The 13,359-nt window shown below is 50.5% G+C and overlaps 1 protein-coding gene across 1 annotated transcript; it reads left to right on the top strand.

The window, feature by feature from the left end:
* Window positions 1-468: 468 nt before the first annotated feature.
* LOC119296351 lies at window positions 469-1,929 on the top strand. The gene has a single exon (XM_037574747.1). It carries the CDS (start codon window positions 536-538, stop codon window positions 1,604-1,606), a length of 1,071 nt encoding a protein of 356 aa, XP_037430644.1. The 5' UTR covers window positions 469-535; the 3' UTR covers window positions 1,607-1,929.
* The last annotated feature ends 11,430 nt before the right edge of the window (window positions 1,930-13,359 follow it).

Genomic DNA, 13,359 nt, shown 5'->3' with positions numbered 1-13,359 from the left:
AAAATCCGAGAAACATTAGCAGTCGACCAAAAATCATTTTGATCGTTTTGTGGATGCCAAGTTTAGTTGGCGAGCATGAAAAATCCGACTTAGTTCATTTTTCTGTCAGAAAGTTACCATACTTGCAAACTAAATTTACCACCATCGGGTCAATACAAATTGCCATGAAAAATGTCAGATTGCATTCCTAAGAATTTGACGTCAAATTTTTAATGTTTTCATATATTTTTTACAAAAAACATACAAAGGAAAAACTCTAAAATTACCAATCGTACAAATCAAACTAGACCCACAGCAAGAAATCATACAAATTTTATTAACACAAATTTACTCGAAATCATTTGTGTCACGAACGGGAGTAAACCCGATCCAAGCAGATCAATCTGCTGACCCCATCCATCGCCGTCTCCAGCTATCGGGCTACCGGACAGTTAACAGCGCGGCAGTCCCTCCATTTATAACCTCTCATCCCATCTCCCTCCATATTCCCAGATACCCACTATCCGCAACTCAAAGCGAACTACTAGGACGAGCCATGGACGAGGACATCGACAGCTCCTGCTCCACCCCTTTCGCCAGCGCGCCGTCCAGCCCCGGCCGTTCCCCTGCCATCTTCGGCGGCGGCGGCGGCGGCGGCGGCTATTTTTTCAGTGCACCGGCCAGCCCCATCCACCACCTGCTGTTCTCGTCCTCCTCCGCTGCCGCTGGTGCCCCTAATGGCGGCGGGTACGGTGGACTAGGTGACGCGGAGTTCGAGTTCGGCGGCCCTGGCGAGCACATGATCTCTGCTGACGAGCTCTTCCAGAACGGCCAGATCCGGCCGCTCACCCTGTCCCCGCTCCCGGATCTCGACCCCGACAGCGACGAAGATGACAGCGAACGGCGGCACGGTCCCGCGCGCGGCCGCGAGCCCACGTTCCGGAGCGGCTCCGTGCACCGCCGCGCCCGGTCGATGTCCCCGATGCGCAGCCCGTCCCCGCGGTTCAAACTGCTCGGTGCGCTCGTCCCCGCGCCGGATCTTGGCTCCGTGTCCCTCTCGACTGGGCCGCAGGAGGCCCCGCCGCCGGTCACCGCCTCGTCGCGCTCCTCCTCGTCCTCGTCGGCCTCCTCCTCGTCGTCCTCATCGTCCGCCCGTGGGTCCCGGCGGTGGGTGATCCTCAAGGACATGCTCCTCCACCGCAGCAAAAGCGAGCCCGGCAGCGCCAATGCGCACGAAGCCCCTGCGGCCGCCGCCAAGCCGGAGAAGGCATGGCAGTTCTCGCCTTCGTGGGCGTCGAGGGACAAGGTCATCGCGAAGCTGCGCGGGGCGAGGCCATCACCGCAATCGGAGACGGGAGCGGCGGCCAGCGGTGGCGTCGGTGAGGGCGACGAATCCCGGACGACGCGGGGTCAGGGCAGGTCCAAGGGCCGGCGGCGCTCAACGACGGTAGCGGCCGCGCACGAGAGGCTTTACGCGGCGCCGAACAGGGCGCAAGCGGAGGAGATGCGACGGCGGACGTTCCTGCCGTACCGGCAGGGCGTGCTCGGCTGCCTCGGCTTCACCTCCCGCGGATACGGCGCGCTCCGCGGGTTCTCCAAAACCCTCAGCCCCGTCTTCTCCCGGTAAAAGTAAAAAAGAATTCCAGAAATCCCCCAAAATATGGAAAAGCAGAGAGCAAAGGAAGAGCTTAATAATGGCCATTGCTACTGTTGCCGGTTATTTAACAAAATTAGTACTAGTAATATTCGTTCTTTTCCGTAATATGCGAGTATTGTCTTTTGTAAGTTGTTGCGTGTTGTGTATAGAGGCGGGGCAGTGAGCGTGAAAAATCCCCCAAGTTCGTTTGGAGGTGTTGGTAGTTGTGAGAAGTCACATCAACTCGTCCATCAGCAGGGCGCAGTTGGATAAATTTGGCGCGAAAGCAAAAAAAATACCACTACATTATGCTATTTTTGTGTGCCCATGTCTTTCGTTCAAGTATACAATTGTACACGCATGTTCCCGCGAATAACGAATTTCCACACGAGTTGTTACTCCCCTGGCTATGTTTGCACTTCTGGACATTAGCAACGCACCGAACAGACTTTACATCTAAAGTAGACCGAAACCGTGACGAGCATAATCTACATATGGGTAATCAGAGGTCCTCTGACCCAGCTTATGACTTTAATTCTTGGAAATGGCGCGAGGCGCCAGGTTGGCTTTGGGAGAGCCGTGTGGTTTCTGCAAAGCGGCAGCCCCGTCTTTGGTTGCACCTCCTTTACGCCGCTCGCCCTCTTTTCCGAATCAGTACGAAACAAAAAGATCGCACACGTACACCGATTGTTATAAAAATAAAATCTCAAGATCCACAGCTAGCCACGAGCGCACGATCTCCCGCCTTGGGACTCGTGGTAAGCCCCATGGGATGGGATGAGGTGGCGTTGCTGTGGTCGACAAGCCCATGGCTGGTTGTGGTTGGAACGGAGTGGATCAGGAGCAGGAGGCATGTACCCCTGGGACCTGGGGATTTTTTTGTCAAAAAGACCATCTGCTCAACGAAATTGCAAAAAAGACCACCTCCGAATGAAATTGACAGAAGAGACCACCCTAGCTAGCGGCAGGCGCGCCAACCGACGCGTGGCACCTGCCGCCACGCCGGCAGGCGACAGCACCTGCCGCCACTTGCCCAGGCGGCAGCAAGCGCATAACAGTTAGCTACTGCCCAAGACGGAACGGGCATTGCATGTTGCCCCTGCCGCCTAGCTGCGTGGCGGCAGTACTATTTTGCATGCATTGTGTTTGCATGCTACTACGTTTCATTTCGTCTGTATTTTGTTTCATCTGCATTTTGTTTCGTCTGCATTTTGTTTCGTCTGACGAATAATGCCACAGATTCGTATACTATGATGTTGATTCCTACGCATGCAGTACACTGTTTTTGCAAACAATAATTGTTTATTTACAAATAATAATATGAGCCTCCGTCACGGGCCTCATGGTCGGCCTTCTCGCGCCGGGCGATTCACCCGACGGACCTACACCGCCGCAGGCCTCATCGTCGGCCTCCTCGCGCCGGGCGAGTCACCCAGCGGACCTTCACCGCCGTGGGTCTCATCGCCGACCTCTTCGCGTCGGCCTCATCGCCTGGCGGACCATCGCCGACGCAAGCCTCATCGTCGGCCTCTTCGTGTCGGCCTCATCGCCCGGCGGACCTTCGCCACCGCAGACCTCATCGTCGGCCTCCTCGCGCCGACATCATCGCCCGACGGACCTGCTCCATCGCGGGCCTCACCGTCGGCCTCAACGTTCGTCTGCCTCCTCGCGTATCTTTGCCGCCGCATGCCTCATCGTCGATGTCGACGTCGACGCGAGGAGGCCAACGATGAGGCCTGCGGCGGGGAAGGTCCGCCAGGCGATGAGGCCGACACGAAGAGGCCGAGATGAGGCCTGGGGGGCGAAGGTACGCCAGGCGATGATCCCGACGATGAGACCCGCGGCGGTGAAGGTCCGCTGGGTGACTCGCCCGGCGCGAGGAGGCCGACGATGAGGCCTCCGGCGGTGAAGGTCCGCCGGCTGAATCGCCCGGCGCGAGGAGGCTGACCATGAGGCCCGTGACAGAGGCTCATATTATTATTTGTAAATAAACGATTGTTATTTTCAAAAACATTGTACTGCATGCGTAGGAATCGACATCTCGTTAGACGAAACAAGACAAACGAAACAAAATGCAGACGAAATAAAACACAGAAATCAACATCATAGGTATACGAATTTGTGGCATTATTCGTCAGTCGAAACGAAACGCAGACGAAACAAAACACAGGAATCAACATCATAGGTATACGAATCTGTGGTATTATTCGTCAGACGAAACAAAACGCAGATGAAACGAAATGCAGATGAAACAGAACAGAAACTAAATGAAATGTAGTAGCATGCAAACACAGTGCATGCAAAACAGTACTGCCGCCACGCCGCTAGGCGGCAGGGCCACATGCAATCGCCCCGTTCCGTCTTGGGCAGTGGCTGGCTGTTATGCGCTCGCTGCCGCCTGGGCATGTGGCGGCAGGTGACGGCAGGTGCTGCCGCCTGGCGGCGTGGCGGCAGGTGCCACGTGTTGTCTCGCGCGCCTGACGCCACGGTTGGGGTGGTCTCTTCTGTTAATTTTATCCGAAGGTGATCTTTTTTGCCAATTCCGTTGAGCGAACGGTCTTTTTTAACAAAAAATCGGACCTGGGTGGTGTTAGGCACGGCGTACTGGCCGGTAGGGCCATAAATAAATGTAGATGGATCGACGGATGGGCGCACATGGGAGGAGGGGGGCACGTGCCGTGTCGGGCAGATGGCCGAGTCCGTCGACCTCTTCCTTCCCGCGGCCGCCGCATCATTGGGGGCGTTTCCAGATCCACAAGAGAACGCGCGTGCTGACAAAGGACAGCGTACGGGACACCTCGCCCACCGCCTCGGCTGGTCACTGACATGCGGGCACACCATTTCTATCCTGCCTCCCCCGGCGTGCATTCCGGTACGTACGTGCGAGCTAGCCTAGCTATACATCCTTGGCGCCGATCGGGATCTTAACAGCCGATGCATGATTACGGCCTTACAGGAGTGCATATAGAATCTCTTAATTATATTATACTGATAGTGCCACTATTTTGGGCGTACGATGGTCCTTTGGAAAAAGGCTTTTCATGATTAGTCCTAGGAAACTATAGGTTAGGAATGCCTTAGCTACTGACCTAGTATTATATATATGTATGTATTACGATTCAGCTTTTCTATGGGAATGGGAGTACAATTGCTTCCGCAATTGACACTAGATAGCTGTCATGACACTAGAATATTCTCTACGGGCCATTGACCGAGTGAAGAGAAACTAGCCCACATTATGTACTACGTCTCTATGCTATGCTAGACATCAGGCACATTCTCATGCAGCAGGGTAGCACGTAGCATTCTAACAAATAGTTAGGCTTTGTCATGATACAACTCATACAATGCACCCACATGGCATGGCACCAACACACACCAAACTAAAGCCGAAACGTACGCCGCCAGTGCACTGAGCGGCTTGGTGATGAGCTCCTCCTCCTTGGGTGATATGATCAACGCGCCAACGGACAAATCCCACGATATGTGGCACATAGTCGCGGCCGGTGAGCAATCCAACTCGTCCACCAGCCGACGGCCCCCTAATAATTCCTCTGATACATTCTCTTCTCAAGACACACGTCATCCATCCTTCACGGTATAACCGTGGGTGTAGTGCAAGTTCAAAGGTACAGTAATAAAAGGTGGCCGTGGATTAATCAGAGGCGCAGGTAGCACATGCGAACGCATCATCACGTCCCCGCACCTGACAAGCTCGGCTCGTAGCCACGCAGCACGCAGCACGCAGCTGATGCTACGTTGGTCCCAACTCTCTCTCTCTCTTAGGACCATGAGTATATCGACCAGAGGAGGGTGGTGAATGCGAGATTCAAAAATTTCTTTCGAAACTTTGAGTCGAACCCAACCACCCAAGTTGCTAGATCGATCGATCGCAAAATAATTGCACAGGCGGAGGGGAGCTGACACACATGGATGAATGGACGCCACGGAGGAGAAAAGGTGGCATCCAGCAATGCTAATTTAGCGACGTAAACGGATCGACATACGCTGGTGAATATAGTCTGTTGAGTAGGGCCATAGTTGAAGCTTTTTTTGAAACAAAGGGGCCATAGTTGATGGATCGGCAATGAACCGCGTGTAATTATACCAGTGCACCAGGCCACCGCCCACCGGCAACAGTGACAGACTGATCTCTGCTTGCCAAGCAGCAAAAGTCTTAGGAATCTGACTGGAAGTCTGATTCAGACAGGACGTTCAATTATCAATTTTAGTTTAGTGGCAATCTTCGAAGCTTACGAGCGCGCCACATGTATGGAACTCGGGACGGACCGGTCTATATATTACCGGTCGTACAGCCCCTACAGTCGCGGACACCGACCGCGCAACGAACGAGCCATTAGTACCGTTCCACGTACAGTGCGCGCGACGGGCGCGGAGGATGGATGATCTGACATTGGCGACCTGCATGCACTGTCTCCCGAGTGAGACCCGACGGAACGGGACGAACGTGTCCGGCCACTGCTAGACCCGTCGTGGTGTTCAGAGGGGAGATGGCCATCCTGGTTTTGTGGCTCGAAATCACTATGCACACGACACCTTGGCGGACGATGCCTGCACGAAGTTGTGATCGATGGCACTAACCCATGGAGCCAAAGTGATGGACGGCTGCTAACATGTGTCGTGCATGAATCGGCTGCCAAGATGTCGTCTGTGTAGCATTGCTCTTTGTGGCTCTGCCGTTTCTCCGTCCGTGCTTCGGACCACGGGCCGACGACAGGCTGTTTGCCCGGGAAAGTCATATTGAGCGGTTCCGTATCCTACCGGTAGATCCTACACCGGATGTTTTGCGTCGCGATTCGTGTTTATGCTGGCCCACTGTCCCGTATATTTTCTTTTTGCATCGAAACAGGGAGTTTATTACTTCAGTTACAATCTGCACGAAGGCAGTCAACTAGGAAATCTGGAGTCTTATCCAGCCAACTATCAGTCCCATCTAACGTGCAAGCTAACTTTGCATTCAGATTCCTCCTAACATGAGTAACCGAAAAGGATACAAAACTAGACACTAACTCCTCCACTTCCCTCAAAATAGGCGCTGCAATTGATTTTGAGTTGCTGCGCAAGTTCCAGAGGTTGACAAGCTCACTGCAGTCTACCTCAATGGTAACATGTGAATACCCCCGAAGCTGGGCAAATATCACACTTTCTCTGAAAGCTAGCAGTTCAGCAATGAAAGGATCTGAAACCCCGTCGAGGGGTTCGCTCCATGCTCCCAGAAAAGCTAAATGGGACCGAGCCACCCCGCCCGCCCCACCCTTCAGCTCATCCATGGCTATTGCACCATCAGTATTAATAGTAACCCAGCCAGGTTCAGGTGGCCTCCAGCATTGGCCCATCGAGAGCTTCTTTCCTTTCAATGGTAGTTCCGGCAGAGATAGGGTCTCATGCACCCATTTGATCGCTTGCACGGGGTTATACTCCTCCTCGTCATGTGTCCATTTGTTTCGCGAGGACCAAATTGAGTGCATGATAGTAATGATCTTGCATCTGTCATCATCTGAAAACACAATATCAAGCAAGATGTCCCTCGCCCATGTGTCTGGGCATAGTCTTGGCAGCCGAAGATCAGAACGATCCTTTGCCGCAATCCAAAAGCTCTTTGCGTGAGTGCAATTTACCAAGGCGTGCATCAAATCTTCATCCACTGCACGACAGATGTCACACCGGCCAATGGGTTTGATGTGCTTGTACTTAAGAGTAACTGAATCTGGTAAGATACCCCGAAGTACTCTCCACCAGAATATTCATACCTTTGGTATCACATGGAGTTTCCAAAGTGCAGACCATGAGTGTTTATTTGCTGATGAAGATTCCGTAGTCATCCCTTCCTCTAGAGAGCCATGCTCGTTGCGAGTTACAAGAGATCGATACGCAAATTTCACTGTATAGCTACCAGACTTTTCCAATGACCATGCTAAGATATCATCTCCACCAGCAGGGTTTAGAGGAATATTGAGAATAGCCTCCGCATCCGACTGTAGAAAATTTTGACGAACCAGTTCCACATTCCAATTGCCAGTGTAATTATCAATAAGATCAAATACCTTGTCAATTGGAGCTGAGCCAATGCGCCCCATTGGCTTCATGGAACTAGTGCCTGGGATCCATGGGTCTGTCCAGGTTGATATAGATGAGCCATCGCCAACTCGATGGATCAAACCCTCCTGTAGAGCTTTCTTGCCCGCCACTATAGCCCGCCAAGTTGCTGAGGAACGAGCGGGAACCGTTGCATGAAGAAAATCAGTTTGTGGGAAATATTTTCCTTTCAAAACTCGGGCACTTAAGGAGCTAGGATGTGTCAGTAGGCGCCAGCCGTGCTTCCCCAGCACCGCCAAGTTGAAGCACTGGAAGTCCCTAAAGCCCATCCCCCCTTAATTTTTGGTATGGTAAGCCTCTCCCAGGACAGCCGGTGCAAAGAGCGCTTGTCTATAGAGCTCCCCCACCAGTATTTGGCCATGCTCGATGTTAAACCCTTGCATACCTTTTTTGTCAATAGGAAGCAGCTCATACTGAAGGTTGGAATGGCCCGAATATTTGACTTTAACAACACTTCCCTTGCTGCACACGCAAGGTTTCATTCTGACCATCCACCCATCTTGCTTCTGCTTCGCTCACCAATATGGTCAAAAGTGCCACTAGTTATTCTGCCAACCGCCGTCGGTAGCCCAAGGTAGCGTTCCGAGAACGCCTCAACAACAATGCCAAGTGTATTCTTCAAGGACGTACGAAGTGGTTGCGACGTGTTTCCACTGAAAAAAATGGAACTCTTCTCTCAGTTCACCACTTGACCAGAACAGTCCGAGTAAATCCGGAGAATCTCATTCAATCTTTCTGCACTATGGGCATTTGCATTAAGGAAAATCAAGCAGTCATCAGCAAAGAGCAAATGATTGACCCAGGGAGCATGGATACTCACCCTTATGCCTCTATCAATGTGAGCTCCCCGATAGTTGTTCAATAAAGACGTCAAGCATTGAGCACACAACAGGAATAGATATGGTGACATGGGATCACCTTGCCGGAGTCCTTTAGACGGATTGAAATAGGGCAACATATCACCATTCACCTTAATAGTAAATCTTACTGAGGTCACACACTTCATAACAAGTCTTGTGAAACGATCATTGAACCCCAACTTGTATAAAATGGCCTCCAAATAATGCCATTCAACTCTATCATATGCTTTGAGCATATCCAACTTAACTGCACAACTGCAGTTTTTACCTTTTTCGCGCCGCCTGATAGCATGAACACTCTGATAGGCCGCAAGCACATTGTTCGTAATTAAACAGCCTGGCACAAATGCACTTTGTTCCTCTCCTATGATTTCATCAAGGATAACTCGTACCCTGTTTGCAATATCTTTTACCGCAATTTTATACAAGACTGGACATAGAGCAATCGGTCTATATTGAGAAATTTTCTGCGGGTTCCGTACCTTGGGTATTAAAGTGATCGCAGTGTCATTCAGACCCAACGGTAACTCTCCCCCATTCAAGAATTCTAGCACTGCGTGAGTCACATATGATCCAAGAATGTCCCAGTGTCGTTGGTAAAACCCAGCGGTAAAACCGTCAACACCCGGAGCCTTCGACAGAGCCATATCAAACAGTGCTCGTTTCACCTCTTCAGCCACATAATCTTTTTCCAGATTTTCATTCATTAACTCGGTGACTTGGGGAGTAACACAATTTAGCAGCTCGTTCATAGGCCTGTACCCTTGTGACGTGTACAGAGTCCCATAAAAGTTGCTGATCTCTTCCTTAATCTCAGATGGCTCAACACAAATCTGCCCATTTGCTTTTTCTAGGGAGATAATCTTGTTTGTTCTTTTGCGTTGAGCGCACTGAGCTTGAAAATAACCAGTGTTTCGATCACCCTCACGCAACCAAAGCACTCTCGACCGCTGTTTCAGCCATACTTCCTCTTGTTGCAGCGCCTCCCGAAGTTGCGACGCACATGCCTTCTCCTCATCCGTCGGCCCGCGACCGATGGATAGAGCACGCAATCGATCTAAGCGTTGCTGCAGCTTACGGACCTTCTTTGATAAGTCACCAAATTCTTTTTGTCCCCATGCTCCAGCCGCTGCTGAACTTCACCAAGCACATCAATGATGCCTTGTAAGCCTCGCTGGCCAGATCCCGAAGGCCACAAATTTCGAACAACCTCATCATACCATGCATGGGATTGCCAGACATTTTCATAACGGAACAACCTCGCCGCCCAAGACCAGTAGGTAGACACCGAAGTCTTCAGTTGGGCCAATACATAACAGTGATTAGACTCAGCACTACTGATATGTTTTACCGTCACAAATTTGAACAACTGCAAAAACTGATGGTTTGCCAAGGCTCTATCAAGCCTAGCTTTGATATTTGCTGCACCATCTTGTCTATTGTCCCACGTGAAAGGGATGCCTCTCCACCCCAGATCTTGGAGTGAGCAGTCTTCCAATGCTTCCCGAAATGGTCTCATCTGATGTTCCGGTCTAGCATTGGCCCCAAATTGCTCATCGGCGTGAAGTATCTCATTAAAATCGCCCATAATCATCCAGGCATCATGCTCAAGAGCAAACAAGGTCCTCATGAAACGCCAAGTGTGGTGCCTGTTTTCCACTCGTGGCTCTCCATACAAACCAGTAAATATCCACTTTTTATTATCTTTGTTGACTGTTACATCAATATGCGAGATGCTATAATTTTGCAAAGCAACATCAACATCCTTGGACCAAAAAAGTCTTATTCCTCCACTAAGGCCATCACTATCGATGTCAAAACAATTTGAAAAACCTAAAAAAACTTTAAAGCTTCCACTTTTTTGCCTTTTATCTTGGTCTCCATGACAAAAAGCAAATCGAGGCCTTCCTGCTTCACAACTTTGCGAAGCTCTCGAAATGACCAAGGATTCCCAAGCCCTCGGCAGTTCCAGCTCAACACATTCATTGGGTCGGGTAGCGCTGACTAGCAGCCGCTGCCGAAGTTTCTGAAGGAGGCGGTGTTGGTCTCTTCTTCTTGGGTTCACGCTGACAACCCTCCTCCTCAACACTGTTAACTTTGCTAGAGTCCTCTGAATTTTGGAATTCCATGTTGCTCAGGTCACCCTCTCCCATCGTAATGGCAAGAGGAGCAGTGGTGTCACTTTGTGGTACACTTGGTTCTGTTGGGGGCCACCCTTCCATTTATATCGCGTGGTTTTCTTCAGAGGAGAGGTTGCCTCCGATCCCTCGTTCTTCTGTACACTTGAAGCACACGATTCCTTAGTGCTATTTGTAGGATCCTGCTTGTCTTTCGTCGAGCTGTCAGCCGAACTAGCTCTCTTTTGATCTTCCGACGCCCTAAGACTGGATTTGAATGGTAGATCACCGTTCTCATCTCTCTTCCCCGACGTGGGACAGAATGGGTCGGCATGTCCCAATCGGCCACACCAAAAACAGAAGTGGGGCACTTGTTCATACTCTATATTGTACCAATCCTGTTTTTTCCATTTTGCCGAATCAATCAACACCCATCGGCAGCAAGGTTTTGTAACATCTATTGTAACGCGGGCTCTCAAAAATCCTCCCACCGGATCAATCTAAATCACAGTAGCCTCTTTGTCAATCTATTGCGCAATAGCAAGCCCCCACTTATCGTTCCGCGGATTGTAGGGTAGGTTGACTACCCTAGCCCAAATCTGCAGCTTGTCAAACTTAAGCTCAGATGGCTGCATGTGCGACTCAAATTCCTCCAAGATCACAGCGTTCTTGCTGATGTGCCATGGCGAGCCCTCCCAAACAGGATCGTGATCACGCTTGGTTTTGAACTCAACAACAAACATATTTTCTCCCAGTGGCCGAACATCCAGTCCCCTAGGATTTCCCCAGGCCGGACGTAGGGCATTGGAGATTGTCTGAATATGGAGCAGTGTGCGATGCAGAACTTTGCCTGCCAGCAGCCACCTCAGAGCCCCTTCTTCTTCCATATCATTGATTACCAACGGGGATGCTGAAGGAAATATGCCCTAGAGGCAATAATAAAGTTATTATTTATTTCCTCATATCATGATAAATGTTTATTATTTATGCTAGAATTGTATTAACCGGAAACATAATACATGTGTGAATACATAGACAAACATAGTGTCACTAGTATGCCTCTACTTTACTAGCTCGTTGATAAAAGATAGTTGAGTTTCCTAGCCATAGACATGAGTTGTCATTTGATTAACGGGATCACATCATTAGGAGAATGATGTGATTGACTTGAACCATTTCGTTAGCTTAGCACTTGATTGTTTAGTATGTTGCTATTGCTTTCTTCATGACTTATACATGTTCCTATGACTATGAGATTATGCAACTCCCGTTTACCAGAGGAACACTTTGTGTGCTACCAAACGTCACAACGTAACTGGGTGATTATAAAGGTGCTCTACACGTGTCTCCGAAGGTACTTGTTGAGTTGGCGTATTTCGATATTAGGATTTGTCACTCCGATTGTCGGAGAGGTATCTCTGGGACCTCTCGGTAATGCACATCACTATAAGCCTTGCAAGCAATGTAGCTAACGAGTTAGTTGCGGGATGATGCATTACGTAACGAGTAAAGAGACTTGCCGGTAACGAGATTGAACTAGGTATTCAGATACCGACGATCAAATCTCGGGCAAGTAACATACTGATGACAAAGGGAACAACGTATGTTGTTATGCGGTTTGACCGATAAAGATCTTCGTAGAATATGTGGGAACCAATATGAGCATCCAGGTTCTGCTATTGGTTATTGACCGGAGACGTGTCTCGGTCATGTCTACATAGTTCTCGAACCCGTAGGGTCCGCACGCTTAAAGTTTGGTGACGATCGATATTATCAGTTTTTGTGTTTTGATGTACCGAAGGTAGTTCGGAGTCCTGGATATGATCACGGGCATGACGAGGAGTCTCGAAATGGTCGAGACGTAAAGATCGATATATTGGATTACTATGTTCGGACACCGGAAGTGTTTCGGGAGGTTTCGGACTTTTACCAGAGTACCGGGGGGTTACCGGAACCCCCCGGGGAGTATACTGGGCCTAATGGGCCTTGGTGGGAGAAGAGGAGGGGCGGCCAGAGCAGGCCGCGCATCCCCTCCCCCTCTAGTCTGAATTGGACTAGGAGGGGGGCGCCTCCCTTCTTTCCTTCTCCTCCTCTCTCCCTTCCTTCCCTTCTCCTACTCCAACAAGGAAAGGTGGAGTCCTACTCCCGGTGGGAGTAGGACTTCCCCCTTGGCGCGCCCTCCTCCTAGGCTGGCCGCCTTCCCCCTTGCTCCTTTATATACGGGGGCAAGGGGGCACCTCTAGACACAACAATCGATCATTGATCTCTTAGCCGTGTGCGGTGCCCCCTCCACCATATTCCACCTCGGTAATATCGTAGCGGTGCTTAGGCAAAGCCCTGTGTTGGTAGCATCGTCAACATCGTCATGACGCCGTCGTGCTGATAGAACACTCCTGCAAAGCTCTGCTGGATCGGAGTTCGTGGGACGTCATCGAGCTGAACGTGTGCTGAACTCGGAGGTGCCATACGTTCGGTACTTGGATCGGTCGGATCGTGAAGACGTACGACTACATCAACCATGTTGTGCTAATGCTTCCACTTTCGGTCTACGAGGGTACGTGGACACATTCTCCCCTCTTGTTTCTATGCATCACCATGATCTTGCGTGTGCGTAGGAAATTTTTGAAATTACTACGTTCCTCAATAGTGG

The sequence above is a fragment of the Triticum dicoccoides genome, chromosome 4B (genome assembly GCF_002162155.2).
Source record: "Triticum dicoccoides isolate Atlit2015 ecotype Zavitan chromosome 4B, WEW_v2.0, whole genome shotgun sequence".
In the NCBI taxonomy this organism is placed as follows: domain Eukaryota; kingdom Viridiplantae; phylum Streptophyta; class Magnoliopsida; order Poales; family Poaceae; genus Triticum; species Triticum dicoccoides.
The sequence above is the reverse complement of the archived record's forward strand: the minus strand, read 5'-3'. Positions and strand labels throughout refer to the sequence as shown.